General features: G+C 47.1%; 1 protein-coding gene across 1 annotated transcript; it reads right to left on the bottom strand.

The window, feature by feature from the left end:
• Positions 1–3076: 3076 nt before the first annotated feature.
• LOC103720653 (putative WRKY transcription factor 13) lies at positions 3077–21272 on the bottom strand. Its single transcript, XM_008810476.5, has 3 exons — positions 20884–21272; positions 20240–20506; positions 3077–3530 (listed from the first exon to the last, which is right to left on the bottom strand). The coding sequence occupies exons 1-3, from the start codon at positions 21156–21158 to the stop codon at positions 3362–3364; spliced, it is 711 nt and encodes a 236-aa protein (XP_008808698.4). The 5' UTR covers positions 21159–21272; the 3' UTR covers positions 3077–3361.
• Between the last annotated feature and the right edge of the window lie 6020 nt (positions 21273–27292).

Genomic DNA, 27292 nt, shown 5'->3' with positions numbered 1-27292 from the left:
ATGCGTGGATAGTGCTGCAGGCCAGTTCGATCATTCTGGAAGGCGACTCGGCCACGATCATCGGATGGATTCCGGTGGGGGGTCGAGGGGTGAAAGCACAGACCACCCCTTGATCCGGGACATAAGGATGTTGATGAGAGATGAGGGGTCTTCCAGGCCAAGCATGTATTCAGAAAAGCCGATGGGGCGGCTGACTGGATGGCTGCCTACACGGCCTACCACTCAGGGTACAACCTTTGGTCCGGAGAAAGGGAGTTACTATTGGCACTCCGCAAGCTGTTGTATTTTGATTTTATTGGATGTATCCGTATACGTACTATATGAAGTACCTGTTTTAAGCGCAAAAAAGAAGAAGAAAAAGACTATCATTGTAAACAATAAAACTACTATATTCCTAATCTTCTACTTAAGATCTCGAAGACTACATATTTGAGCACTTTCCATGTTGCTCTTGTTTAGAAAAATCTGAAAAATAAATGAGCTAGGCCGAACAACACATGATGAAACCTTTTTATTTTTCTAAAAATTATTTATAAAATTTTTAGTATTTTTGGAAGCATAGATTTTATGCTTTCAAAAAATAGTGAAAATAAACCCAACAAACAGTAATTATTTTGTGCAAATACTATCTTCAGCATCAGTCACCATATGATATTTCATTAATTTATGAAGAAATAAAAGCATAAAAAAAAAGTAATAACAAACAGGTCCATGGCCGGTCATCTTAGATCCAGCCTTTGATCCTTAAACATACAAGGTGATAGAGATATTTTCAAAATAAGGACGGAAAACTTGACACCACCTGAAACAGCGAAACTTCACCCGAAACCCCACCCAAAACCCAACTTGGCCCTACCTGGGTCAACTTTGGGCCAAAGTCATCTTTTACTTAGTGGTAGGTATGGTTCAGATTTTTTGACTCGTACTTTGAATGGATCGGATAAGGATCATTGACCTGTCTCAGGTCATCAGAATAGGATTCTATTTAGATCAAAGTAACTTAAGTCAGATTGAAACATGATTTTTGATAATTTTTTTTAAAAGAGTGGCCTTTTATTTAGTACTAGTTATTTAAATCATTTTAAAAATTAATTATTAAGAATTATAAAAATTAATTATTAAGAATTATAAAAATTAGATTCAATAGACCATGTTAGGTCTATTAGAGTTTAAGTCTTACAAAAATAGAATCCCATGTGAAATATAACAAATTTATTTTTTCATAACGATCATTCTCTTTCAATAATACTTTAAGCCTTTTTTTTTATTTTGTGGTCAATTTGTTTAGAGTATAAAAGATATTTATACATTTTTTTCTTCAAAAAATCGATGTTAGACCAAATTTAAGTCAGTCTAGAAAGTATGCTTTTTATATTATTTTTTTATAGTCAACTAAATATGTCATAACTATTTTTTCAAATATAATATATTCCTGCATCAACTTTTCAAAAAATACATTCCAGTAAAATAAATTTTTTTTCTGCGAACTAAACGAGTCCTACGCGTGCTAAGCTATATTTGCAGGAACTTACTAGCAAAAATCTTCTTCTTCTCCATTGAATGGATTTAAAGAATAAATTAACCTCATCCCAGGGATCAGCTGTCAATTTTTTGATTTTCTATTTTAAGATTGGAAAATTTTGGAATGTATTTTCCTTGAAGTACAAAACAAAAAAAAAAAATCTATGAAATTTTTTTCCAAAAATATTCTTTTATTTAATACTTTAATAGCTTTTTTTTTTGTTGATTTTCTATCACATGCTTTTTCCAGCAGAATTTTAGTTCGTGTTGGAAGTGCATATAAAGCACATTATAATTTTCTGTGATGTAAAATTCAAGGTGTTGGATGAAGTGCTTGATAGAGGTGTCATGAATATGTCAAGAAACCATCATTCATCTATGCAATGTAAGCCGGAGTCCGAATGATTGCAACCAAAAAAAAAACAATACAAATTTTCATTAACTGAAATATTTTTAGCTACAAAGCCTAGAAGATTAATAACTAAGGTTTCCCTCACAAAATAATCCATCACCACAGATTATAGTTTAGGGCAACATAATTGAATTATCAGTTGAAAGCTAAGTTGAATATTGCCACCTGATTGCAAGTCAAGTTTTCTTGTACCATAAATTAGTGAAGGAACAGCACATAAGTTGCAAATTCTTCAAGTTTTTAAGATGGCAAGTATAAGCATTATCAAGAATTTATTATCTAACATAGAAAGTATCTCAAGAAACCCTGATCTTGATTACAGTCCAACTAGACCTAGCAACAAAACATACAACCATGTAATAGAACTTGTTGGCCTAATAGCACATGACAAATCTCTTAAATTTAAATGACAATAAGGGTTGCAAATGAACACTCTTTGGAGGAAAATATTGATTTCTTGTTAAACTTTTTTCCTTGCTTTTTTTTTTCTTCTAATACAACATCTGTCACTTTATTGCAACTGATGCAGTTTTCAGATAATTTTGATTATAGATTAAGTTAGTAGATTCACATGCGCATCATAACTAGTATTTATAAATCTTTATAACTATCAGTAATATAAACATAAAGCGTTTAAGGACAATGAGTCTCTTTCTTTCCTTTCATGAGTTGGGATCTCCTAGACTTTGTACCTATTTCGTGTTGCTTTTTCAATCAGGTGCGAATCAACATAATCACTCATGATGAAGACCACTCAGCAGCCTCTCCAACATGCCATTCCAAATACAACTTACTTCGTTTTGCTCTAATTAGGGAGGAAAAAATGGCTTAACTTGAACACACCTTGTTTAGATGTTGTAAGTTCAAAAATCCTCAGCATTATCCATCTATGTCGCTATCAATTTATACATTATCCTGAGTTATTTAAAAACAAATGACCAAGGATATATAGCACATTCGACACAAATCAATAGTTTTCCTTTTGCTCTAGATCTCCCCTCATCTTATCAAGTAATATTTGATTTGCAGTTCAGTGCTCCAATCAAGGATGCATGTGTACCTGCTAATTATTGGTAATTTTCTATAGTTATTTTCCTCTACATGTTCATCATAGCAATGATATGAACTCTACATGCAACTGTAGAAGTAAAAGAAGTTTCCAAATCCATAACCAAATTAACACCAGCTCAATTACACATCAAAATTAAGTACAACTGGGCATGGATCCCTCTGACTTCTGACTGGGTCCAACCCAATTCTAGCAGTTCTACCAGTTAGAAATTAAGTATAACTGGGGAAGTACTTCACAGATGTCCAAAAAACAAGCACATCTAATGGTTAACATTTGAATGAAGTGATCATGACACACAACCATCGCAGAAGTCTGAAAGGGAACTCACGAAGGCTGTATTGCACAATCTAAAGAGACTACCACAACAAATTGATATGATCTGAAGCCCGCGAGTCATCCTCATCATGTGAAGGAGAATGTGTGTGTCTGCCCTCATAAGTTGTGATGACCATCCGGGGATCCTCTGCAAATCTCTCAACCCTCTTCTTCACTCGGCAGTTGTCCTCTGTGCATCGGTAGTAGCTCCTATTCACAATGAAGTCATCTTCAGACAGTAGTATAAACTATTACCACAGTCAGCATTCAGGGAGAAGACAGATGCAATGCTCAGTAAAAAGGAAAAGAAAAAGAGGTTCTGCAAAGGATACAACCCCCTTCGCAAGAAGCCATAAATCGTTCATGGACTTCATTCTTGAGAAAAAAATGAGCCAAAGCCTAAATTCATCAAAGATTCATGAGCTTGATTATATTGAATGGTTAAGATATAAACTTGAAGAGTACTGCATCATTTCTTTCAAACTTAACGTTCGTAAAAGAAGATGACAGGATAGTAATAATGACGACGATAGTAGTAGTAGTAGTAAGAGTCACAAGAAATATGGTTATGGGGTGTTAAATTGATGCAATACTTATCAACAATTTGACTAATTATCACCAAACACACGCCCACACGGGTCCTCGCATACTCTCTCCATTCAAGCTCCGATATTTTTGTCAGACTAAGAATTCAAATCCATCCAAATCTAATTACAAGTATCATGATTGACCCATGGTCAACCTCTATGAACCTGTGCTGTAGTGTCCCCTAGTCCATATAGGCTATGGACCGAGTTTGCTCTAATATCATTTGTAACAACCCAAGGCATCACCTAAAAAATCTAGCCAAAAGATATATTTTAGATTCCTTAGTCCTGTATAAGTATCCAAGATCTCCTTGGCAAATAACAAATGTGGGACTAAAGACACGCTCACACAGATCCTCATAGCCATCTCCATCAGTATTTTCGTTACTGTGGGAGCCCCAACACCACAAAGAAACCACGAACAGAGATCACTGTACAGGATGTACCACCTGAAACCATCGCATTCAGACGTTGTGTGATGAGCTGCCATCATGGCTAAAACCACAGGATCCAGTTAGGATCCAATGCCCCATTAATGAGGTAACAGATAGCCGGGGGAAATAGTGTACAGTGACACGCCACTTGACATGGAAGGAGGCCTATGTATTTCCCTGGCAGTGATGATTTCGGCATTGATGAGGCATCTTGTTGTTATATTTGTCTTCATGAATTAGGGTAGTTTACACACATAGAAAATATAATGAAAATTTCCAAGTTTGAGAGATGATATTTTCCCGAAGAAAAAAAAAGTGAGAGCGGAGACAGGTGAGAGCGGATTTATTTATTTATTTATTTATTTATGACTTTTAAATATGTGGTATCTCAAAACATAGATCATCAATGCTCAGGGTTAGATAGGATCTACACCTAAATAGATGAATGATGGGCCATGAAGTAGCACGAGGAAGGTTTCCGTTGAGAGGCTTTGTCCATGTACTCTTTTCCATATGAGTTAGCAAAGATAAAAATATCTACTTTCTTTCATCCCTCTTCCTTATTTTGCAGGGATTAGATATATATCAAATAATATATCAAAGTGAAGGCTGCTTTGAAAAACATTGTTCTGCAAAGCAGCTATTTTGTTGTGACCATCATCTAATTCAAGATCTTCTCATTGTACCAAGAAAATGGAATCCAAATGCTGACCAAGACTATATCAAAGTGAAGGCTGCTTTGAAAAACATTGTTCTGCAAAGCAGCTATATATTTTGTTGTGATCATAATCTAATTCAAGATCTTCTCATTGTACCAAGAAAGTGGAATCCAAATGCTGACCAAGACTGACTACATTTAATTTGGTTACAGATAGACCATTTTATAGCTCCTAATACATATTGATATCGATTTATTGTACCAAAGGAAATTGGTTCTTTCATGGTTGAGGAGCCTGGAAGAGAGTATCGATTCTTTCTTTGCATGACAGATTGTTCTTCCTTAAATTATGTTTTTCTTGAATCCCAATAATCAATACAGACATACTGGTAAGAATAATGGCAAAAAACAAATCATGATTGTTGATGCATGTATTTGTTGCTGGAAATTGGACCCGGGGGCAATCTTCGGTCGAGGAGAGGGAGCGACTGTTAGTCCTCACGGCGGGGCGGCGGTCTGTCGGCGGGCGGCGTCCTCCGTCCGGGGCGGTCGGAGAGAAGGAACAGCAGGTCCTCGCAGCGGGGCGGCGATCCGTTGGCTGGCGGCGTCCTCCGTCCGGGTGCCTGCACACGAACCGGTGGCCGGGTTCTCCGGCGCCGGCCCTCCGACGCTCAAGTCAGGGAGGGGGCAAATAGTGGGGAGAAGGAGATAAACAGTGATTTTTGGGTGTATGAATGTTCCAATCCCCTCTTGAGAGGCCAAGGCTCCCTTTTATATGCGGGGGTCGGTTTACCTGTGATGTAACAGGGCGAGGCCGTGGTACGGCTTGGCATGTTGTTCAGGTCGGCGCTCGGTCAGGCGAATCATTGCACTGATATCGGCGGTATGGCCGAGATCAGAGACTTATCATAATCGACTAGACCCTGCTGGGTCGATTTGCCGTGGAGAGCTGGGGATCCGTAGATGTCAGGAGCCATGCGCATTTATTGTGGAGTAAGTCGGAGATCCGCATTTATTATGGAGTAAGCCGGAGATTCGCATTTATTGTTGAGTGTGCCGGAAGATTACAGCAGCCATGCGCAATAAATGCCGGAGGGGTGTTAGAGTACGGTCCTCGGACATCGGGGTTTCTCTTAGGTCGGAGGTTTCGGGGTCGGTCGTCTTGTGGCCGAGCGTCCCGAGGTCGGACGCTGACTTCGGCTGTCCGGGGTCGGAGGTTGTACGGCTTCTTAGGGGCATTTATGTCATTTGGGGGGAAACTTTATTCCCCCCAACACTACCCCCCGACTTCCGAGTTCGAGCGGCTTGTGGGGCTCGGACGTGGGAAGTAAAGTCTGTCACTAAGGTTGGGGGGGAAGGTCTCGCCCGCCCCCTTGTGCTTTTCGGAGCTTTCATGGTGAGATACGCGCCCTTTGGCGTCTCGAGGCTGCTTTATTCGGTGAGCTAATGATGGAGCTCGTATCATCATGCTTCTTGAATCGCCAGGATCATTTTACGGCGGATTAATGATGGGGGACCTCGAGCTCGTCGAGGCGGTGTCTCGATACCGTAATCGACGTTTCTGGCTCATTAATGAGTGTGCCGTTACGGGGTTTGAAACAGACACGCGGCGCGACCCGAGGTCGGACGCTTTCGATTTCATGTTACTGGATCATAATTCCGAAGAAGTGGAGGCCTCATCGGGGCTCCACGTGTCCCAGATCTTATTAAACGAGGGGAGCGGGGGTTATGTCCGCTCGTTCCTCAAGACGATTTGATTCTGTGGACCCATGATGAGGCCCCGAGATCCGATGGGACAACGCTTCGATTTCGTATCCGATTCATTAAACCGGAGTGAATACGGTGCCTCGGCTTCCGAGGTCGACACGTGGCGCAACTCGGTCGGGGAGATGGGAACCGACCCCGTCGATCTGGGCCGTCAGGGGGGTCTATATAAACCCCACGAGTCTGCCCTAAAGGTCTTGTTTGGCTGCCTCTTATTTTCGTCGTCTTTCCCCCCTGCTTCCTCCCTCAGCTGAATCTTGCTGGTGGTGCCCGGAGCGATTTCCGGCAATGTCCAGTAGGTTTTCTTCCTGTTTTCACTAGGGTTTCCTCTTTTCTCCTCCTCGTCAACTTCCATTTTCTATTCTTAACTTTTGCTCCACTCTTCCGTGAGAATGGGTTCCGGTCCCGAAGAGGTTGGGTCGAGTCTGTCGGAAGAGGAGCTGGAGTTAATCCGCCCCCGTTTCTTCTTCCAGCCCGGGTTTCGCCTTGAAACCGCAGGGCCGGAAGACAGGGTGACGCGGCCGCCCCCAGGTCAGATCGCGGTTTACCGCGAGACACTTTGGGCGGGCCTGCGTTTTTCCGCCCATGAGTTCGTGAGCAACTTGCTGGCCGAGTACCAGCTCGTCCCGGCGCAGTTGGCTCCGAACTCATGGAGGACCATAATTGGGTTTTTATCCCTGTGCCTCGGGCACGGGATCCCGATTTCGGTAGGCCTTTTTCGCCGGTGTTTTCTGTTAAAGAAAAATCCGGCGGACGTAGGGTGGTTGTATTTCGCCTTTCGGGGCGGTATGTCACTCTTCCGGGGCGCCCCTTCCTCAATTCACGAGTGGAAGAGGAAGTTTTTCTTTTTGGCGTCTGCGGCGCCTTGGGGGTTCGAGCCAAGGTGGGGACACCCTCGGCTGAAGGCCCTCAACAAACTCTCCGAGCCCACGGGGAGGGAGCTGAGGACCCTGGACTCTTTGCGAGCCCTCGGGAGGGGCAACGACCTGACCGAGCTCCTGCGGGAGGACGCCCTGGCGAGCGTGGGTCTGAGCTCGGCGCGCCCCGAGGGTAAGGGCGGTTGCATTATTCTATTTATTTATTTCTTGTTCTCCGTCTTTACGGTCACTGGTCTGACTCTTAACAAAATTCTTGATTTCAGATATTCCACGCATGCCGACCAGCAACACATCACTTTTCTCTCGCCTGAGGAGGCGAGAGGCCGAGGCCGGGGGTGCTGCGCCCCAGCCTCGGAAGAGGGTGAGGACGGACGGCGCTTCTTCGTCGGCCGGGACGAGTGGCCCCGAGGCGGGGGCCCTTGCAGCCGACCCGAGGCGGGAGCGGGTTGTTGGTGATGCGGGCCCGTCGGCCCCTCCTTGCCCTACCCCCCTTTCCCAGCGGGGGGAGCCGTCCGTGTTCCGGCCGCAGCAGCCAGGACTCGGGCTTACCCGAGGCACCGAGGCGAGCGGCTCCGGGACCTCGGGTTCGATCGTGCCGAGCTCTTCCCGGGCTTTCCGAGAAGAGTCGGTCGAGCCGGACTCTTCTATTCCCGAGGGGCGCTCGGCCTTTCAAGATGCCGAGGTCGCACGCTCCATGTTGCGGCGTGCGGTGCTTCCAGCAGACCGGGCCGTGTTCCGGGGTATTTCGCTGGAGGAGGTCGTCGGCAGTGCTTACTGCAACACCGCCCGGGTAAGCTTCCTTCTTAATTTCCCCAAGTTTTTAGCGTACATATGTGCTTTTCAACTCACAATACCCTCGTTTCTTTCTTTTCAGCATATTCTCGAGCTCGACACCATGGCGTTCATCGCCCATGGGTATCGGGAAGAAGTTCAACAGCTCGGCCAGCAACTGGAGCCGGCCAAGAAAAGAGTCGCCGAGCTGGAGGCGGCGTTGGCCGCGGCCGAGGCTCGGTGGACAGCCACCGAGGCTGAGCGCCTTGCCATGGTGGGGGCGCTCGAGGAGGAGAAGGCGGCTCATGCCCTGACCAGGGCAACCATGCGCGGCACGGAGGCGCGCTTAGGGGAGGTCCAGGCCAGGGTTGCGGCCCTCGAGTATGAGGAGGGGGTCTTGCGCCTCCGAGTCGGGCAACTTGAGGCCCGGGAGAGGAGGGCCCTCGAACGAGCCGAGCATGCTGTGGAACTCTTCAAAGAGTCGCAAGAGTTCCGCGACATGTTGGAGGAGGAGACGGTCGACGGTTTCCTTCGAGGCTTCGAGAACTTCCGGGAGCAGGTGCGCCGGTACCGCCCTCAGTACGATTTCTCGACGGTCCGTCCGAGGGAGGACCGGGGCTGGGGGTCCGACGTGCAAGCCCTTCCTGCCATCCTGACGTCCGAGGCGGGAATATACGAGCAGGACCCCGCCGAGCCTTCGACGGGGGTAGCCGAGGCGGACGGTGTCATGGAGGCGGCTCCGGCAGCCGAGGTCGACGCTGTCCCGGAGGCGGCGCCCGAAGCTCCTGCTCCCGGCCCCGAGCCTGTTCCGGAGGAAGATCATGAGGTCATCAATGTGCCGGATGACCCCCCGGATGTGGCTCCCACCGCTTAGGACTTAAGCATATTTTTCTTTTCTTTTTCATTGTATCCGGGGTCGGCCCTTGAGTGGCCGACTTCCAATTTTGTAATTGGCCTTCCGGCCCTTTGTTAATGAAGAAATGTTTTTGTCATTCTGTGTTCATCTTTTCCTCTGTTGTCGTAGATGAGGCTAGAACTTTAGCTAACCGCCTCGACGACCTCTAACTTCGTATTTTAACCTTTGGGCTGCTTAACGAAGCTGCCCTTTTCCCTGGCTATATCTTAGCCTTCTCGGATTCCAGTCGTCTCGACCAAAGGGAGCTCCGAGCTTAGGTTTCTAGAAAATTTCTCTAAGTCCTATAACTCGGATCTTAGAGTCGTGGGAGTTGCCACGTTTGGCCTTTAGGAAAATCTTAAGGCACCGAGGTCGGGCCTTAGCCCTTCAAGTGGGACCGGAATAGGTCTATTCGTGCCGCTATTCGGGGAGTTTAGTCGGGTTTCCGAACTCAACTCCGAACCTCTCATAGGGAGCGCGGGCTAATAAACAAGTTATTGCCGAAGGTTTTCATAGTTATCGTTCTCGGACCCTGCCGAGATTTCGGTGAACAAGGCTGGGATTCCCAAAGATTGCCTTGGTACCTGTGCTTGGCTGGTACATTCGTGGCCGGGACCACTTTCTCAGCTGGACGTCGGAGTTTACTTAGAAGAGCCGTGTTGGGCCCTACTTTATGAAGCCTTAGTACGGATTGCGGAGACTTGACGAACAGAGCAGGCATGATGAAGTTGGGAGGTCGGTCTTAAGCCGACCCAGCGAAGAAGCCCGGCTTTGGGGCAAAATAAGACTCCAACATTGGACGAGATCCCGCTTGGCAATGTGTAGATAAACTCCCTGAAATGAACATTGACGAGGAGGAGAAAAGAGGAAACCGGGGGGTAGTGTTGGGTGTACCTCTTGCATTCTCGGGGTCATGCTTCGCATGGTGGAGTAGGTCGCTTCCCTTCCTCGTCGACCTCCGGAGTCATTTTTGACTTGTAAAAGGGGCTCGGGCTTCCCATGGACCCGGCGACTCCTGCCGGAGTTGAGAGGATCTGGGGAGGCTCTGTTGATTTGTAGCCCTTTTTGAGATCGAGGGGGCTTAAGACCCTATGGTCGGACCTCGGAGCGCCTCAACCTTGGTTGAGGGATCCCACGTCAGGTCGGCGGGTTCGTGGACGCTTTGCTGACCTGTGATACCTCCCGAGGTCGAGGGAGTCTGGTTCTCTACGGTCGACCCTCGGGGCATCCCGACCTTAGTCGAGGGATCGTCCGTCAGGTCGGCTGGTCTGGGCACGCTCTACCGACCGGCGACGCTTCCCGAGGCCGAGGGAGTCTGGTTCTCTACGGTCGACCCTCGGGGCATCCCGACCTTAGTCGAGGGATCGCTCGCTTCGGGGATCGGGGATCGTCGACCGCTCCCGGGGGTCCACTTTGTGGCGCCCCGGGTGGAGCCACCCTTTCCACCCCTCACGGCGCCTTCCCGAGGTCGAGGGAGTCTGGTTCTCTACGGTCGACCCTCGGGGCATCCCGACCTTAGTCGAGGGATCGTTCGTCAGGTCGGCTGGTCTGGGCACGCTCTACCGACCGGCGACGCTTCCTGAGGTCGAGGGAGTCTGGTTCTCTACGGTCGACCCTCGGGGCATCCCGACCTTGGTCGAGGGATCGCTCGCTTCGGGGATCGGGGATCGTCGACCGCTCCCGGGGGTCCACTTTGTGGCGCCCCGGGTGGAGCCACCCTTTCCACCCCTCACGGCGCCTTCCCGAGGTCGAGGGAGTCTGGTTCTCTACGGTCGACCCTCGGGGCATCCCGACCTTAGTCGAGGGATCGTTCGTCAGGTCGGCTGGTCTGGGCACGCTCTACCGACCGGCGACGCTTCCCGAGGTCGAGGGAGTCTGGTTCTCTACGGTCGACCCTCGGGGCATCCCGACCTTGGTCGAGGGATCGCTCGCTTCGGGGATCGGGGATCGTCGACCGCTCCCGGGGGTCCACTTTGTGGCGCCCCGGGTGGAGCCACCCTTTCCACCCCTCACGGCGCCTTCCCGAGGTCGAGGGAGTCTGGTTCTCTACGGTCGACCCTCGGGGCATCCCGACCTTAGTCGAGGAGGCGCTACGGGGGGCTGCGAAGGTACTACCCCGTTGTTGGTGTTGAGCGCCACGGGGGACTGCGAAGGTACTACCCCGTCTTCCCGAAGTGTCGAGGGGTCTGGGCACGCACTGTCGACACTCGGGGCATCTCGACCTTAGTCGAGGAATCTTGCACCAGTCGACGTTTCACCGTCCTGCGATTCTTCCCGAGGTCGAGGGAGTTTGGGACTCTACGGTCGAGCCTCGAGGCATCCCGATTTTGGCCGGGGAATCTGAGGATCACAGACGACCCAATATTAGAAGAGGATTACAGTCATCAAAATGAGGGAAATATTTGCAGAAAAAGGAGCTGAGTCCATTATCCTGATTATCTTGAACCCCTTGGGGTCTCACTGGTAGTACATTCGTAAATTTTCGGAGTTCCAGCTTCGTGGGATCAGAGTCCCTTCCAGGGACTTCAATTTGTACGCCCCTGGCCGTTGTACCCGGGCGATTTGATACGGTCCTTCCCAGTTTGGGGCGAGCTTTTCTTGCTGGGTTGGTTGAGAAGCCTCGGCTTTCCTGAGGACGAGGTCCCCTACTTTGAAGAGCTTGGGCTTAACTCTGGAGTTGTAGTATTGGGCCGTTCGCTGTTGATATCTCGCCATGCGCACCCGGGCGACCTCTCTTGTCTCTTCGACGAGGTCCAAATTGCTCCTGAGCTGGGAGGAATTGGTATCGGGGTCGTAATGCTCCACCCTCGGAGAAGGCAAGCCGATCTCCAATGGGATGACGGCCTCAGTGCCGTATGCTAGGTTGAAGGGGGTCTCTCCCGTGGGCAGTCGGAACGTGGTCCGGTACGCCCAAAGGACATTGTACAAGTCCTCGACCCACTGTCCTTTGGACCGATCAAGCCTAGCTTTGAGTCCCTGCAAAATAGTTCGGTTAGTTACCTCAGTTTCCCCGTTTGTCTGGGGATGGGCAACCGAGGTGAAGCGATGATCAATGCCGAGCTCAGAGCAAAACTCCCTGAAATGAACATTGTCAAATTGTCGACCATTGTCAGATATAAGGATACGGGGTAGTCCGAATCGGCAGATTATAGACTTCCACACGAAGTCCCGCATCTTTTGCTCGGTGATCCGGGCAACAGGTTCGGCCTCGACCCATTTGGTGAAGTAGTCGATGGAGACGACCAGGAACTTTCTCTGTCCGGTGGCCAGGGGAAAGGGCCCCAGGATGTCGATCCCCCATTGGGCAAACGGCCAGGGGGCGATGATGGAGGTCAGCAGAGCTGAAGGTCGGCGCTGGATATTGGCGTTTCGTTGGCACCGATCGCACTTGCGGACGAAATCTGTTGCGTCCTTCTGGAGTGTGGGCCAGTAGTATCCCTGCCGCAGGATCTTATGGGCCAAGGCTCGACCCCCCAGGTGATTTCCACAGATCCCTTCATGGACCTCTCGGAGGGCGTAGTCCGCCTCGGAGGGGCGGAGGCATCTGAGAAGGGGAGAAGTAAATGATTGTCGATAGAGTTTATTCTCGTACAAGACATACCGGGGAGCCTGGCGCTTGATTCGGCGAGCCTCCGTCTCGTCATGAGGTAGAGTTCCGTCCTGAAGATAGCAGACGAGCCCGTCGATCCAGCTTGGCTCGGAGTCGATGCACATAGTAGGCTCGGGTTCCTCCGTGCTGGGGACCCGAAGATACTCGAGCGCTGTTCCCTTGGGAAGCTCGCTCATGCGGGAGGTGGCCAGTTTGGATAGCAAGTCTGCCCTGAGGTTTTCCGCTCTGGGAATATACTGAATATTGAAAGAATTCAGGGCAGATGTGAGTTCCCGCACCTTTTGGAGATACTTTTGCATGGATGGCTCTTTAGCTTCAAAATCTCCTTGGACCTGGTTCACCACCAGCTGGGAGTCGCTGAAGGCCGTCAGGCCTCCCACTTTTAGTTCTTTCGCCAGCTTGAGCCCGGCGATGAGAGCCTCATACTCGGCCTCATTGTTCGAGGCCGGGAACTCGAGGCGCAGAGCTTGCTCGGCCACCACTCCATCTGGACTGGTGAGGATAAGTCCGGCCCCGCTGCCCCCCGGGGTCGAAGACCCGTCCGAGTGCAGGACCCATGGCTGCTTCGGGGTCTCCTCCACGGACTCAGATGGCGGCTCGGGGTCGTCCGGAAGGGTGCACTCCACGATGAAGTCGGCGAGTATCTGAGCTTTGACAGCCGGCCTGGGCCGATATTCTAGGTCGAATTCCCCGAGCTCGACCGCCCATTTGGTGATCCTCCCCGCACGATCCGACCTCTGCAATATCTGCTTCATAGGCTGGTCGGTTAATATAGCTATCGTGTGGGCTTGGAAGTAAGGCCTGAGTCTCCGACCCGAGATGATGAGAGCGAAGATGGTCTTCTCAAGTTTAGAATATCGGGTCTCAGCATCCCTGAGGACCCGGCTGGTGTAATAGACCGGCTTTTGGAGCTTGTCTTCTTCCCGGACGAGGACCGAGCTTACTGCAGCTGGGGAGACGGCCAGATATAAGTAAAGAATTTCGCCCTTCTGGGGCTTGGTGAGCAGCGGGGGAGAGGCCAGAAGGCTCCGAAGCTCTTCAAAGGCTTGCTGGCATTCTTCTGTCCACCGGAAGTCTTTCGGCCGTTTGAGGCTCTTGAAGAAGGGGAGGCAACGCTCGGCTGATCGAGAAACAAACCTTCCCAGGGCGGCTACCCGCCCCGCGAGCCGCTGCACCTCCTTAACTGTCTTTGGAGGCGACATCTCTTGCAGTGCCCGGATTTTCTCTGGGTTGGCTTCAATTCCGCGTTGGGTCACTATGAAACCCAGGAACTTGCCCGAGGTGACTCCGAACGCACACTTCGCCGGATTGAGTTTCACTTGGTATTTTCTGAGCTTGGCGAATGTCTCGTTGAGATCGGCTATGTGGTGTTCCGCCGCTTGGCTTTTTACCAGCATGTCGTCCACATAGACTTCCATGTTTCGGCCGATCTGGTCTTTAAAGATTTGGCTGACCAGTCTCTGATAGGTGGCCCCAGCGTTTTTCAGGCCAAAGGGCATCACCTTGTAGCAGTAGGTGCCCTTGTCGGTGATGAAGGCCGTCTTCTCCTCGTCTTCTGGCGCCATTCGGATTTGGTTGTATCCTGAAAAGGCGTCCATAAAAGTTAGCAGTTGGTGTCCTGAAGTGGAGTCGACGAGCTGGTCGATGCTCGGGAGAGGGAAGCTGTCTTTTGGGCAGGCCTTGTTCAAGTCGGTGTAGTCCACGCACATACGCCATTTTCCATTGGCCTTCTTTACGAGGACTACGTTGGCGAGCCAATCCGGGTAGGAGACCTCCCGGATGAAGCCGGCTCCGAGGAGTTTGTCCACCTCCTCGGCCGCAGCTCGTTGTCGCTCAGGGGCGGAGCCTCTTTTCTTCTGCTTTACGGGCCTGCTGGTTGGCCTCACCTGGAGTCGGTGGACCATGACCTCGGGGTCAATTCCTGGCATGTCCGCGGGCGACCAGGCGAAGACGTCAGCGTTGTCCCGCAGGAAGCTGACGAGGCGATTCCTCTCATGGGCGCCGAGGCCGGAGCCAACCTGCACGGTTAGCTCGGGAAAATTTTCTTGTAGTGGGATTTGAATAAGGAGCTCACCGGGCTCTACTTGCTTCTTCCAGAGGGTGTCCCTCGCATCGAGGGTTTCTATGGGCAGTGAAGGGCCCATCGGGCGGTCTGGTGCCTCGGCTGGTTGCTTTACTGTGTGGGCCGCCATGTAGCATTGCTTGGCGACCAGTTGGTCTCCGCGGACCTCGCCCACTCCTTGGCCGGTGGGGAACCGCATGAGCAAATGGCGAGTTGAAACCACGGCTCGAAGGGCGTTTAACCCTGGGCGCTCAAGGATGGCGTTGTAGACCGAGGGGTGACGGACCACCAGGAAGTCCATCCTCACAGTGCTCTCCCGGGGGGCGAGGCCAACTGTGACAAGGAAGCTAGCCTTACCTTCAACCGGGACCGCATCTCCGGTAAACCCGACCAGCGGGGCATTGATTCTCCGGAGGTGTCCTTCTGTCAACCCCATTTTTTGGTAGGCATGGTAGTACAAAATGTTGGCTGAGCTTCCATTGTCAACTAGGACACGCTTTACATCAAACCTATTTACAACCATTGAGATGACCACAGCGTCATCGTGAGGGGTCTCGACCCCTTCTAAGTCCTCGTCCGAGAACGAGATGACTTCATCAGTGCGTGGGCGCTTCGGGGGTGCTCCCTGGGCGGCTGTTCCTGCCGAGGTCCGCCCAATCATGTTGATGGTGCCGGCGATAGGCCTGTTGCCGCCAGGATTTTCGGTTGGCGCGACATTCTCCGCCGGCCTCCTTTCCTCATGTCGGTTCCTCACGAACCGGTTCAGTACTCCCCGTCTGATGAGCGCTTCTATCTCGTCCCGGAGTTGAGAGCAGTCCTCCGTGTCGTGCCCGTGATCTCGGTGGAAGCGGCAGTACTTCCTGGAATTTCGGGGAAATCCCGTGTCTCGCATAGGAGGCGGGGGTCGGAAGAAGTCCCGACCCTCAATTTCCATCAGGATCTCGGCCCGAGGAGCATTGACGGGTGTATAGTTCTCGTACCTCGCCTGGTACGTCCGGGGCCGTGGTGGAGACCTCGGACGAGGAGGTGTCCTCTGCTGAGGTCGCCCCTGCTGACGGGGCGGGCTCCTCAGTCTGGGGAGATTCTTCTCTCGGCGGGGAGACCGGCTCCTTTGTCGACCGCGCTCCTCGCGGCGCTTCTTCCGCTTCTTCGAGGTGGGCTCGCTTGCCCCCTGCCTGGAGGCGACTGCCTCCTCGGCCTTGGCGTACTTCCGGGCTCGGGCCAGCATTTCGGTGAAGTCGGCCGGGAAGCTCTTCTCGATGGAGAAGAGGAATCGGTAGGAGCGGACCCCAGTCTTCAGAGCCGACATGGCTATCGACTGGTCTAGCTCGCGAACCTCCCATGTGGCGGCGGTAAAGCGGTCCAGGTACTCTTTGAGGGACTCCCCCTCCTTCTGCTTGATGTCCAGGAGGGAGTCTGATGTCCGTCGCTGGCGCTGGCTGGCAGCAAAGTTGGTGGCGAACTGCCTGCCGAGCTGCTCAAAAGAGGACACCGTGTTCGGCTTCAGACCAGAGAACCAAAGCCGAGCGGTCCCTCGGAGGGTTGCTGGGAAGGCCTTGCAGAGTATGGCCTCCGAGGACCCTTGTAGGGCCATGAGGGCCCGATAACTCTCCAAGTGGTCGAGGGGGTCGGTGATTCCGCTGTAGGGCTCCACCTGGGGCATTTTGAACCTCGCGGGAACTGGCTCGTCCTCGATCTGGCGGGAGAAGGGGGACTTGGTAGTGAACTCAAAGTCCCCTTCCTGTCTTGCCTTCTTGCTGTGGAGTGCCGCAATCTGGCGCTCCAGATGCTCGACTTTTCGGTCGAGCTCCCCCACCCGTGGGATTGTCGCTGTGGTATGCGGCAGCTCACGGTGATCCGGGGCTGACTCCGCCTCAGAAAGTTGGGGTCTCCGGTCGAAACCTTCTCCCGGTAACTCTCTCCGGGGAGAAGCTCGTTCTCCATTGTTGGCTCTGGAGGAGCCATGCAAATTTTGGCTGGGGAGAACCGGGTCGTTGGGGAGACACTCCGGCGAGGCCTGGGCCTGCGAGGGAAGCGCCGGTAAAGCCTCCACGCGCCGCAGGCCCTGAACGGCGGCGGCCAGGGCCTGGACTTGCTGTGCCAGGGCATTGAACTGTTCCGGCTGGACCTGAGGAGCTGGGTCAGCCGGAGTTGGAGAATTCTGGACGGAGTGTCCAAGACTTTGCGGGGGACGCCGGGAGACGTTAGAGGCTCCCTTACTTCTCAACTTCATGACTGCTACTCGGGCCCTTCCTCTAGCGCCAACTGTTGCTGGAAATTGGACCCGGGGGCAATCTTCGGTCGAGGAGAGGGAGCGATTATTAGTCCTCACGGCGGGGCGGCGGTCTGTCGGCGGGCGGCGTCCTCCGTCCGGGGCGGTCGGAGAGAAGGAACAGCAGGTCCTCGCAGCAGGGCGGCGATCCGTTGGCTGGCGGCGTCCTCCGTCCGGGTGCCTGCACACGAACTGGTGGCCGGGTTCTCTGGCGCCGGCCCTCCGACGCTCAAGTCAGGGAGGAGGCAAATAGTGGGGAGAAGGAGATAAACAGTGATTTTTGGGTGTATGAATGTTCCAATCCCCTCTTGAGAGGCCAAGGCTCCCTTTTATATGCGGGGGTCGGTTTACCTGTGATGTAACAGGGCGAGGCCGTGGTACGGCTTGGCATGTTGTTCAGGTCGGCGCTCGGTCAGGCGAATCATTGCACTGATGTCGGCGGTATGGCCGAGATCAGAGACTTATCATAATCGACTAGACCCTGCTGGGTCGATTTGCCGTGGAGAGCTGGGGATCCGTAGATGTCAGGAGCCATGCGCATTTATTGTGGAGTAAGTCGGAGATCCGCATTTATTATGGAGTAAGCCGGAGATTCGCATTTATTGTTGAGTGTGCCGGAAGATTACAGCGGCCATGCGCAATAAATGCCGGAGGGGTGTTAGAGTACGGTCCTCGGACATCGGGGTTTCTCTTAGGTCGGAGGTTTCGGGGTCGGTCGTCTTGTGGCCGAGCGTCCCGAGGTCGGACGCTGACTTCGGCTGTCCGGGGTCGGAGGTTGTACGGCTTCTTAGGGGCATTTATGTCATTTGGGGGGAAACTTTATTCCCCCCAACAGTATTCATATCAAAGAGGTAAAAACACTAGGTTCAGAGTACCATATAAGCTCAAAAAGTCAGAGTGTGCTGCATTACCCTGCTTCGCAGATCATGAGTTTTCTACTAATCATTTCCTCTTCTTAGTGTCATTTCTTTCCTAGAATATAGGCAGGAACGAGGAAAAGAAAACGAATTTTAAGTGAACTTGTGGCTCTTACATTATAAAATTAGACACATGAAAGCAGATGCTGCTTTTCTATAATTCAGATGTCTTTCCTCCCTAAAAATAAGACTTAAGAAATAGGATATGGATTAGTTATTCACATGGTGTGGTTTGACGTAACTATTATATCAAACGCCTGCTGTGAGCTGCTAGCCTTTACTCTCGAAATGAGTTTTTTTTTTTTTTTTCTTTCTTTCTTGAGGAAAAAAGTCGTTTCTCAAAATGTTGTCCCTAACTATGAGTATTCAAGAAACTTGCAAATGTTTCATGTAAAGGGCTATCTAGTTCAATCTCACTTTGAAGTCTGAGTATTAGGAGAAGATCCAGAAGGCCAAGTTCTTATTATTTATTTAGTTAGTTAGTTAGCTAGCTAGTTATGAGAAAGATGGGAAACCTTTCACTACTTCATTAGGACTGAAAATGGAGAAGGCTGATAGAGTTTTCTGTTCTTGTTTTACATCCGATGTTTTGCTGGTTTCTGAGATTTCCTCTCATTCACTTGGATTTTCTTGTAACATCGGTTTGGATTTTCTTGTGAGCAGTGTAAACGATAATGGGAGCCTGATAAAAATTACTGTTGGTTTTCTATCGGTCTTTATATATTTCAAGTCTGTTCAACTGAATCAAGGGTCATCCATGGACTCTATGGTAAATACAAGATTATGCCGTTTTGTCTTAATGCTACAGCTATTCCTAGGTTTAAACAGTTGATGCAAATGATCTTATAAACATTAGTTTAAGCTTGAAATTAACTTCTTGGACGGCCTCTTATAGTCTCTGAGACTTTGATGAATGTCCTAAGACATATCATGATTTCTGCAGCAGTTCCTGTGTGTATGTGACCATGTAGTTGTGAGCCTAGATAACGACTGTGAATGTAGTCATCAAATCTTAGTGACAGAGAGGAGTCCATAATATTTTCCTATGTTACTGAAATTCTGACAAATAAATTAATTCACGTAAAACTGTAAAAGATGAATGTTAACACTAAACTACATAAATCAAAGAATTTTTAGATGGGAAATAAAAATGGAAAATTTGCACATAAAGCAATGTTTGCTAAGAGATTGATGTTTTAGAATCCAAAACCCCGTGCAGCGTTAAACCTAATAAAAGTTGTATATTGGTAATCATGCATCTAATTCTCTTGTCGAGTATGATAAATATACTCTTAAAATTGAATATGAAGTAATTGTAAAATATTAGTATATAGCCTTCTGATGTATGAACAAATATAGTTCCTTGACTTCAAAAGGACTTATTCTATCCAACTCAAGAGCTAAAAACAAATAATTCATGTTATATTTATCAAAATCTCATAGCGAAAAATATGTCATACCCTTCCTATATAGATCTCCTTGATTTAACATGGTTTCCGGAGCTAATATGTACCTTATTCGGATGCATATTGGTATCATAACTTAATGAAACAAAGTTTTAGATAAAGAAACCTAATTCTCCTTAAAAAAGATATGGGGCCATAGTGTGTTTTGCCTGTTTCGGTTGTTTCATTGGCAAAGTCATGAAGGTCATGTCACGACTCACAAATCAATAAAGCATGACATCTATAATCCACCAAGCATCACAGAAATAAAAAGATGATTATTTCTCATGTCAAGTCTGTCAAAACCGATGCATGCATGGGGGTGCGCAAAGTGTGCCGCGAAGGCTTTTTATGCCTGCATGGGATCCTTGCTTTTGTCTTTCAGAAAACCTACGAGCTGAGAACGGGAAAGTGATGCGTCCAAAGCAATAAAATAATTCATGGACAATGCACAGTAAATCTAGTCTCCTGCCGTCGTTACCATGCAGGCCATTAAGATTAAGAAAAAAGGATTAAAATATATAGCCGAGACTGGATTCAGGCTGCAATATGAGAAAAAGGAAAGAGAAAGAGGCCCGAACAGAGTGCAGTCCGGCCCCCTTTTTTTTTCTTTTGTAAAGGTATACCTCGGGTGTTGGGTGTTCTTTACAAACTTCTGGCCGTACTTCCGCCACTTGTAGCCATCATCCAACACATCCACTTCGCTCAAGGTTTTGAAGCAAAATCTTGGGTCCCTCACGTTCTTCCTTGTCTTCACCTTCTTCATTCCTATAGCACCAACTGGTAGTCTATGGATGTCATGATTACTACTATTGTTTTTCTTGTTGTGATCATCCTCTGCGCCGGCTGATGATCTCTTGTCACCTAGATCCCCCTCCTGTTCACTCCATGACCTGGAAACCACATAAACAACCAGAACTCATGAAGGAGAGGGAGAGGGGTGGGGGGGGGGGGGGGGGGGGGGGGGCGAGAGAGAGAGAGAGAGAATTGTTTTGATGTGAAGTTTTATATATTAGATGGAAAATAGGGGAGAGCTTTCTGATGAAATTCTCAAACAGTAGTCGTTCTGAGAAGAAGAAGAAGAACCAAACTTTGAACCCTCAGAAAGGAGGTTGCAGCATGCATGGAGATCGAAGAGACAGCAAACCAAAGATGTCTTCAACAAAGATTTTGTGGAATTACTGATGAAGTAGATCGCATATATAGGAGTAAACGATTATGGATATCTTTTTGCACCTTATTTTGTTCTGGGATGTTATAGGGTTCTTACCATAAATTATTACTAGATCTTTGCTCTGAAGAAGCTCCAAATTGACCTATACCATCATCATCAGAGGGCGCAGCCCTATATCGGGGTAGCATGGAAGGAAGGCCTTCCCTTAAGTAAGAGGCAAATCCTTTACCCATGTCGAGGCCTCCAGTAGTTTGCTGAATCCCATGTGGAGGAAAGCTCGGATGAGAGAGAGGTAAGATCTGGGCGCAAAAGCTCATGTGATCCTCCACCAACCCTTGGTTGAGGACAGCACTGACTTTGGAAGGAAACATCTCCCTTTGCTTTCACCCTCTTCCAGTTTTTCTTCTGCAGGGAAATGTGGTGGAGAACTTTCAATAAAAGAGGACTTGTACAGGAAGCCCGATGCTTCAATGTGGAGTACCATCCCATGTTCAGTTCAATGGCCAAATTGTCCTCCACCAATTCGAAGAATGACAGCGTTAGGATCTTCTGTGAAACTCTTGGACAGTGATCATGTTATGATGCCTCCATCACCTTAAAATATTATAACTGACATTCCCCAGAGAGGTAGAGGACTAATATTAGAGTCCCACTTTAGCTCTTGGATACGGTTCATCTTTACCGACACTAACAATCACTAGAGCCCCCCTCTCTTCTCGAAGTAGGATGTCCTATATATTGAGCCCACCTCATGGTCAGAGAGGACAGTGTGAAATGATCGGGCAGATTTTTAAGATACTAGATCGATCTAATATCAACTATTTGTGAGTTGATGTTATATCCCTAGTTAATGCAGTTGTTGGTAAGAAGGAAACATATGTTATGAAATTTAGCTAGATAGCTAGTTGGTGAATAGGAAAGGTACCTAATTAATAGGAAAGCCCTACATCATCGGTTACATCATTAATTTTATTGTTAAATTTCTGATGTTTTATTTCATTACGATTAAAATTTTTATGGTATTTATTGTTTTATGTTGATTTTATTTTGAGATGTCTAAAAGAAGTACATTTCTTCTGAATAAAGTAGTTATTTTATTAAAAGATACATCCAAGCTTTTTTAGGCTTGCTTTTTTTTTTTTTTTGTTAAAGTGCGTACCCTTTGGTAAAAGAGACATAGAGGGATTTTTGTAAAGAACCACAAGTAGCCTAAGAGTGCGAGGTGTGGTTTACCCTAATGATAACACCTTTTTGCTTAGCAATAAGAGATCTTAAGTTTACGAGTCTCTGAAATACTTAGCTTAGGTAATTTCAGCTTAGGTGAATCACCATCCATTTCTCTCAAAAAAAAGTTAGTCTAAAGTGATAGAATTTGACGGGATTACAAGAATTTATTATTTCATCTTCCATTTTTGAAGTTCTGCTTTTAAGTAATTTTCTTCAGCATTTAGGTCAAATCAGTAATTAAAGTTTAAAACAGACTCTTGCTTACAGTTTCAGTTTAACATTTTTCTTAGAATAATGTTTCACGCAAAAAACAAGAATGATCTAACAAAGTGGATCATGTAAGGGAGCTACACTCAAGGCTTTTCTTAAGTCAGATATTGATTGCTTTGGTGTTTCTAACGTCAAGATCAATTTAGATTCCATTTCATCATATCCAAGATAGATTATGGAGAAAGAATGAGTATGGTTGTAATATTTTTAAATCTCAGTTGATATAATAGGAACCATATCTGGAAAACTCAACTAATGATGTAAAACAATAATCGATCGAAATAATAAAAGTCAAGACATTGCATAACCAAGCATCCAGTATCTCAAACGAGATGAAAACTTTGGATATGGTCATCATATCATGTATTATTAATTGATAATATTGTTTATACAATCATGATGCCATGTTTTATTGCAAATACGCATATATTATTGTAACCATGCAGTCACACCGAATTAATGATGATTGATATGTAATGATTTAAAATTTTCCAGAAGAGTACTGCATATGATATGAAAAGGAGGGGGGGTGTACACATTACTAGGGCTGCCTTTGAGCAGCCTATGTGCCAAGCAATGATGGAGAGAATCTTGGGTGCAAATCTTGCTCCCCCATCACGGTCGGCACCGAAGGGCATCATTTTGACTGGGCAAGCGTGTTGACTCCCCTCGCCAAAAGTGCCAAAAAGCCCTTCCCCTTTCCATTCTCAAATTATCGGAAACTCCCTCCACCCAGCTTTATTCATCTTCCGAAATATATTATAACTTGGAAGGCATCGCATTCCTTCAACAGCCTCCAGATATCATCTAAAAATAAATAATAATCTACACCAATTTCTCACCATCCATCGCATATTGACCACCATGCGCACGTGTGCAAACTCAAAGCACGTGTGCATGAGTTGATTCACTTTTTCGGAAGCTCCAGCCGGTCTGCAGCAGGATAATAGCTATGGCCTGTACGTTGTTCGTTATGTTCCAAAGTACTGTTAAAAGAAAATACTTCGAGGTGTCTGCAATGTGCAGATGAGAAGTTTATCAAATTTATTATTGCTAGTTTTACAGTCCCGTGATTTGATTATCTGATCTTTGAAATTATTTAGTCATTGCCTTCTCCCAGATGATTTGGGATTTTTTTTTTTTGTCACTGATCAGAACCCGACAACGGTGTCGAACAATTGTGTTCAGTTGTTCCTTGTCATCATATACTTTAGAAACTTTTTAAAAACAGTGAAGTCTTAACTTTTGTATTGTCATATTTCTCATTAAGTTGAATAGATTAGGATGGAGATGTCCTTCCTTTTCTTGAAAAAAAAATGCGCAGCTCCATAGTCAGCCAATCCCCTGTCTTTGATGATTAATCCTCCCTTGCAATAAACTTCTTTTGCCACCTCGCAAGAGAATTGCTCGTAATAGAACTCTGTGGCATTATTTTTTTTAAAAAAAGTTTAGATAAACTGAAAAGTTTTAGCCACAGTTCCATATAATAAAATAGTATAGATTAGCCATTCCTTTATTCGTAGAGGCACTTCCAAATTAAGCAGGGTAACCATCAAGTGTCAGATATAAAACATTATATTCTTATAATTAATAGGAACAATTAACAGCATGAGATGAATATTTACCATGCATCAACTCCATTAATGAGATTTTTTCCTCCAAAAATGTATTTCACTCCAAACTCCAAACACCAATGCATGGATGGAGAAAAAGAATGCCAAAAATCTAACCAATCTTAATTTAACGTTCACGTTTCATTTCCATGCAAGAGCTGTCTCTAAAAACCATGTAAATGGAAAACCGAGGCTGGTCCTTGTTGATGCGTACAAGGAACTGACTTGCTTCCAATCGTCGCCACTTTTCCACGGTCAGAGATAACGTCAAGACAACCTCGTTTTCTGAAATCGTGGGGCTCTTGTCATCACAACATTTCTCGATGTACAAGACTCATACTCTAGTACCATGTAAGCCTTACGCATGCATGGCATCACTCGTTTGAGCACGGAGGAATAATATTTTAGATCAGTTCTATCTGACCAGTCTATGTTCGCCTTCGTAGGTTCGGCCTAACGAGAAGAGGTTAAGCATAAAAAATAAAATAATGATGAGGTGCTTAAAGCAGCGTCATCCTATTCTTATTGTTCTCCCCTGAGACACCAAATGGCTACAGGTGCAGGGACAACCACACCATGCATCACAATGTTGGCCCTCGATGACACCCCTAGCCATAAGGTTAGGGTTGTATCTTTCACGCCAAAGGAGGATTCACCTTCTTTCAAGCAAATCCACTATTGGATCTTTCTGAGATTTATGCATGTGGATGAATGGTAAAATTTGGAGCACCATAAGACCTGTGTTGTGTGAAGAAAGGTGAATCTTCTTTTGCGTGAAGGATACAACCCCCATCCAGCTATATAGAGACCACTATGATTATCATTGCACCAAGGTTCATCTTCGCATGCTCTCTTATAGTTGCAAACTATCTATCAAGATTGAGATATTACAATTATATAGACATTTGAGTGGGACATGTTTGAATCCACTATAAAAACTTAGATCATATGCACACTATACCCATCATGAGGCCAAATACGGCATTGCATGCCCCCCCTTTTTTTTTCAGAAATTGATGATCACCATGTAATTGCAAGAAGTTACACTACTCTCTCTAAAATACAACCGGATCGATCATCTACTGCCAAATCACTAAGGCCTATGCCTAGTTCATGTGTTACAAATTCTTAAGCCCAGGACCCATGAAGCACCGGACTCATCCGGACTTCATTGTCTCAAGCCTGGCCCATTCTCAAATAGGCTCCCAGGCCCATTTTTCTTTGGGATTTATAGAATCTCCGAGAACTATTTCTTTGGGATCTATAGTCGCGATTAGCGAACCGTTTCATTTGAACTCCATAGCTATCAGGACGCATGTCGCAGCCGAAGATGATCACGGAGTACAGGAGGAGTGGAGCGATGCCATCCACGTTTATCGACTCTGGTCGCGTGGACTCCGCCCTCCAGTTGCTCGACGAAATGACCCAAAAGAACTCAACATCTCACACATCGTTGATTCCTGGCCTCTTTGCTTTGGTCTAAAGCACGCCAGCTCTTCTTTTTCTTCTCCGGAGCAGAATGTGTTATCGTGGATTCCGATGATATCTTGATACGCACAAAACAATGAGCCTCCTCAGGGCTCTACAGCTTTTCTCTTTTTAAGTGCTTTGCTCAGAGTGCTGCAGTTTGCATCCAAGAACTTGTCGGGGCATCAAATACAGTCTTTTGTAGTAAAAGCTTTTGGATGAAGAAGGTGAAGATTCTATCATTGTTCCGAGCTCTTTGGTTCATGTGAATGCCAAATTGTGCAACCTGGTCAATGCGGAAGAGATTTTTGATGGAATGAATGGGAAGGATTTGGGATCATAAAAAGCTATGATGGACAAATATGCCCAGCCCTTTGTTGATCGACAAAGCTCTCGAGATCTTTTACTCTATGAAATAGAAAGATACTGTGTCATGGAACATAGTGATGTCGTGGGTGGTAGGAAAGCCGCTGAGGAGAGAAGGCTCTAAGGCTCTCACTTGTTAGGATTGGGACGAAGCACGAAGCCCAGCTCATCTACGTTCACGATCGTTTCCAAGTTCTTCTGCTACTTGAACAATGCTTGAATTGGAAGACAGTACATGCAATCATAGTAAAGAACGGTCTTTATCAGGGCAACATCTTGTTTGCAACTCCTTGTTTACCATGGGTGCAAGCTGTGGATAGCCCTGGAATTAAAGCAGGTGTTCAATGAGATGCCAAAGAAAGATGTACGTGGTCTCATGGAATTCAGTGGTTCAAGGTCTTAGACAAGATGGGCATATCAGAAAAAGCTTTGAGGATAGTAGAGAAAGCTTTGGATTCATAGAATTTCGATCACAATATATTCACTGATATACTAAATAGATGCGGCCATGGTGGTCTAGTTAATGAAGGCTTGGATTATTTCCACTCCATGAGTAAGAGATATGGCACTGACTCAAGCTTACATCATTACATTCGTGTTGCCGATTTGCATGGAATAGCTGGTAGGCTAAAAGAAGCTCATAATTTGCTTTGTGGCAAGCCTATTGCAGCTAACGCCGTTGCATCGCATGCTCTTCTCAATGCATGTTTGATCCATGGTGATGCTGCTACGGAAGAACTGTAGAAAAAGAGCTCTTGACGTTGCAGTCTTGTAATGCCGGGGGCTACTTTGGATTGGCAAATATCTATGGTAGAACGGATCGGATGGAGTAATCTAGGAAGCTCTTTGACTTGATGAAGAAGAAAAATTCGATCAAGGAACCTGGATGCAGCTGGGTTGTATAAACTTAGAAACTTATCTAAATTAGCTTTACTTCACCTTGAAGTGAATCCTCATTTTGCAGGGAACCATGGAATTGCTTCCATCGTGCATCATGTACTCAATTGTCTATAATTCTCTGGTGGATATAGGAATACATGTAGAGCTGGTAATTAGGAGGGGAAGAAAAGTACAGAGGAAGTTGAAGGATTTGAGCATGGTTGCTTTGGATTCAAGGGTTGAAAAGGGAGAGAATCTTTTGCATGTACACCTTTTGAAACATGTTTTTGTATGCCTATTCTATCTTTGTAAATTGTATATTTCAACATCTTTGCCCTTTTGGTTGATCTTATATTCGTAAACATTATAAAGTTACTTTTCAAGTGCAAAAGCATATAATACCCTTTTACATCTGCACAAAGTCTCTTCTGAATTGCATAGCCACATACTGCGGATAGGGACATGGCGGTAATTTTGTAGGATAGGTTATGTTGTAACCCAACTAAATTGTAGTTAATCTAACTGCGTTGGGAGATTGAAATGAGAGTATAATGACATAGGAGACTGATATCTATGGATATACTTTCGTGCACAACAACGCATGTTTAAGGAGCAAGAATAAAAATAATATTTTAAATTGTAGTGTATATAGATATAAGAAGATGCTATCAAGGAAATATAGG

Source organism: Phoenix dactylifera, chromosome 9, assembly GCF_051530095.1.
Source record: "Phoenix dactylifera cultivar Ajwa chromosome 9, Ajwa_hap1_PhDact_Kaust_v1.1, whole genome shotgun sequence".
Taxonomy (NCBI): domain Eukaryota; kingdom Viridiplantae; phylum Streptophyta; class Magnoliopsida; order Arecales; family Arecaceae; genus Phoenix; species Phoenix dactylifera.
This window is presented reverse-complemented; position numbering and strand designations above follow the sequence as displayed.